General features: G+C 41.0%; 1 protein-coding gene across 1 annotated transcript in view; it reads right to left on the reverse strand.

Moving 5' to 3' along the window:
• Positions 1-723: 723 nt before the first annotated feature.
• LOC101847597 (centriolin) overlaps positions 724-2,985 on the reverse strand; it is a gene marked incomplete at its 3' end in the record, with an annotated part of 27,765 nt that continues 25,503 nt past the window's right edge. Inside the window, 2 exon segments of the mRNA XM_013085510.2 lie at positions 724-850; positions 2,111-2,175. Coding sequence (XP_012940964.2) covers positions 724-850; positions 2,111-2,175 — 192 coding nt within the window.

Raw genomic sequence — 2,985 nt, forward strand, 5'->3', positions numbered from 1 at the left:
GTGAACTATCTTTTTATCTACGATCTTTGCTATAGCCAAGTATACGTATGCAATTTTTCCTTACTTGCCCTTCATATGATTCCAAATAAAGTCAAAATATGGTGCGCACCATAGTGAACCAGAGTTATCTCATGAGAGCCCAGTCTTGGACATTATAACACAAGTCATATGAGCAGAAACGACACAAAAAGCCACACTTACAGCACCACAGACTGATCAGAAACCAAACAAACAGGGAGCCGTAAACAAATGCTGACGTCACACACTAAATACACATATCAGAGTAGGGCCTACCTGAAACTCAGTCCGCATGAAAATCCCATTAAATATCTACACTGGCATCTATGGTGTAGGCATTAGGCACTTCACCGTCGCATGTAAAGAATCGGAGAGGAAAATTTTTCTCAAGAGCATATCTCGGTCTTTTCAGCTGGAATGTTGTATCCCTCTCTGCCCAGGTTGGCCCTGGCATACACATGCCTACACACACACGTACAAAAACACAAAACCACACACGCACAATCAGCATAAAGGTGTTTTTCACCTACCTGGTCTCTCATCCTCTGTATCTCTTCGCGTCGTTTGGAAAACACATCCTCGCTGTCTCATACACATAGAACACACACACACACATGCACATACACACACACACACATATGCACACACACACACACATGCACACACACACACACACACACACACACACACACACACAAACAATACCTGGTCTCTCATCCTCTGTATCTCCCCACGTCGTTTAGCTAACACATCCTCACTGTCCCTGAGAGCCTCCACCATCTCCTTCTCTCTCTGGCTGTGTACTGACACGTCTGTCTGTAGTCTCTGCAGGCTGGGGGAACACACACACACATAGGAGTCAATCAGATAGACAGACAGACATAGACATATGAGTCAATCAGATAGACACACACACATAGACATATGAGTCAATCAGATAGACACACACACATAGACATATGAGTCAATCAGATAGACACACACACACACACACACACACACACACACACACACACACACGCACACACATCTCCTTCTCTCTCTGGCTGTGTACCCACACATCTGTCTGTAGTCTCTGCAGGCTGGGGGAACACACACACACATATAGCCAATCAGATAGACAAACACAGACACACACATATAGACACACACACACACACGCGCGCGCATAGGAGTCAATCAGATCAATACACACACACATAGACACACACACATAGACACACACACATACACACACACACAAGCGCTCATACGACTTTATGCAGTTGTGAGCGACGTAAAACTATTACTAAAACATAACACACACACACATACACACACACACACACACACAGTGGTGAATGAAATAGCCAAAGAAATTTATTATAAGCTGATTAAGACTGACAGACACAGAGAAAAAAATCAAACAGACAGACAGACAGACAGACACAGAGAAGTTAAGAAAGACAGAGAGACACGGATGAGTGAATTAGATAATACTAGCTGTGCCCCCTTTCGATGAAAGGAATGATCGGTGCTTTAACATCAACTAAAAGTCATTAGCCTACTATATTTACACTCTACTGGAATGGGGAAATAAATCTTGGGAGAAGCACAAAATGAGAAGGTCTAGATCTATACTCTCAAAATGCACCTCGCGAAATATCACTTCCGGGTTTTCTAAAATTACAGAGACAGAAGAAGCGTCGGCCTACAAAAACGATCGGCGAAATAAAGAAATTTAGCTTTTTTCAACAAAAATTGTCTCAAAACTGAAAAAACTAGGGGTGTCATGATCTGGATAATATTTTAAAGAATCTTTTGGCGAAAACCGCATGTTGATGGATGAAACCATTAAAAAGCCTTTTGAATAGCAAAATTCGGTCACCACAAATAGATAATAGATTATTATCTGCATTTTGTCAGTATCATTCCATAATCGCCCAAATCAGTTTTTGAGGGTTTTCAGATTAAGCCATATTTCAAATAATTAAAAAAAACCTAAAACAACCCCCCCCCCAAAAAAAAAACACAAAAAACAACAACAACAAAACAAACAAAACAAAAAACCCCACAAAAACAACCCATTAACAACAACCATAGGATAACTAACCTTTGAGACGCAGATTTGACCTTTCCATCAACGTCCTTGAACTCAATATCTTTCTTTGATATCACCTGGGCAAACAAGAACATTGGAGAGTAAGTTTTAGTAACAATTTTACGACACTTGCAACACAATAAAGTCATATACGTGCCGAAGATGAGAGGTGTTACAAGAGAGTAACAAACACAAAAAGAAGGAGGAGAGATAAAGACGACAGATGTTTGATAGGAAAGAAGGAGTAAACCATACCAGAGCGCCCGTCAACCATCCACTTGGAGAGTAAATTCCAAAAACATCGGCCAAAAGTGTAGCAGTATCGGTGAAAAGTAAGTGTTGGGTTAAACGCCCAATTCAGTACTGTATGCTTATTCAACTTTTAAAAAGAATCAAACTTGACGAAAGACACAAAAACAATGATAACAACAACAACAATAACAACAACAACAATAACAACAATTATAACAACAACAGCAACTACAGCAGAATTTTTTTTTAAACACCACGACCAAAACGACAAAAACAATAGCAACAACAAGTACAACTTCAACAACAACAACATCTACAACAGCAACCACTCAACATAAGATAACATCAGTATCAGATAAGGTAATATACGACAAGATAGATGATACTTTTCTGAACCAGAGAACACCACTTAGGCTGAAAATGTACTGCCACACACAACTGAAGTGCTCTGCGGAAAGAGTCGAGCCCTCCTCTGTATTTCCTATCGGTGATTTCACTGACACGACTAGACGTGAGGAGTCGTGAGGACCCACACAGACGTGCGTGAGTGCAGCACTTCTTCTTCGCGTGCGGACAGGCTCACCCTTCTATCGCAGTGTTCCGCGACGCCGTGGAGATAAAATAAAAGGTGTGGG

This window comes from Aplysia californica, unplaced genomic scaffold (genome assembly GCF_000002075.1).
Source record: "Aplysia californica isolate F4 #8 unplaced genomic scaffold, AplCal3.0 scaffold00381, whole genome shotgun sequence".
In the NCBI taxonomy this organism is placed as follows: domain Eukaryota; kingdom Metazoa; phylum Mollusca; class Gastropoda; order Aplysiida; family Aplysiidae; genus Aplysia; species Aplysia californica.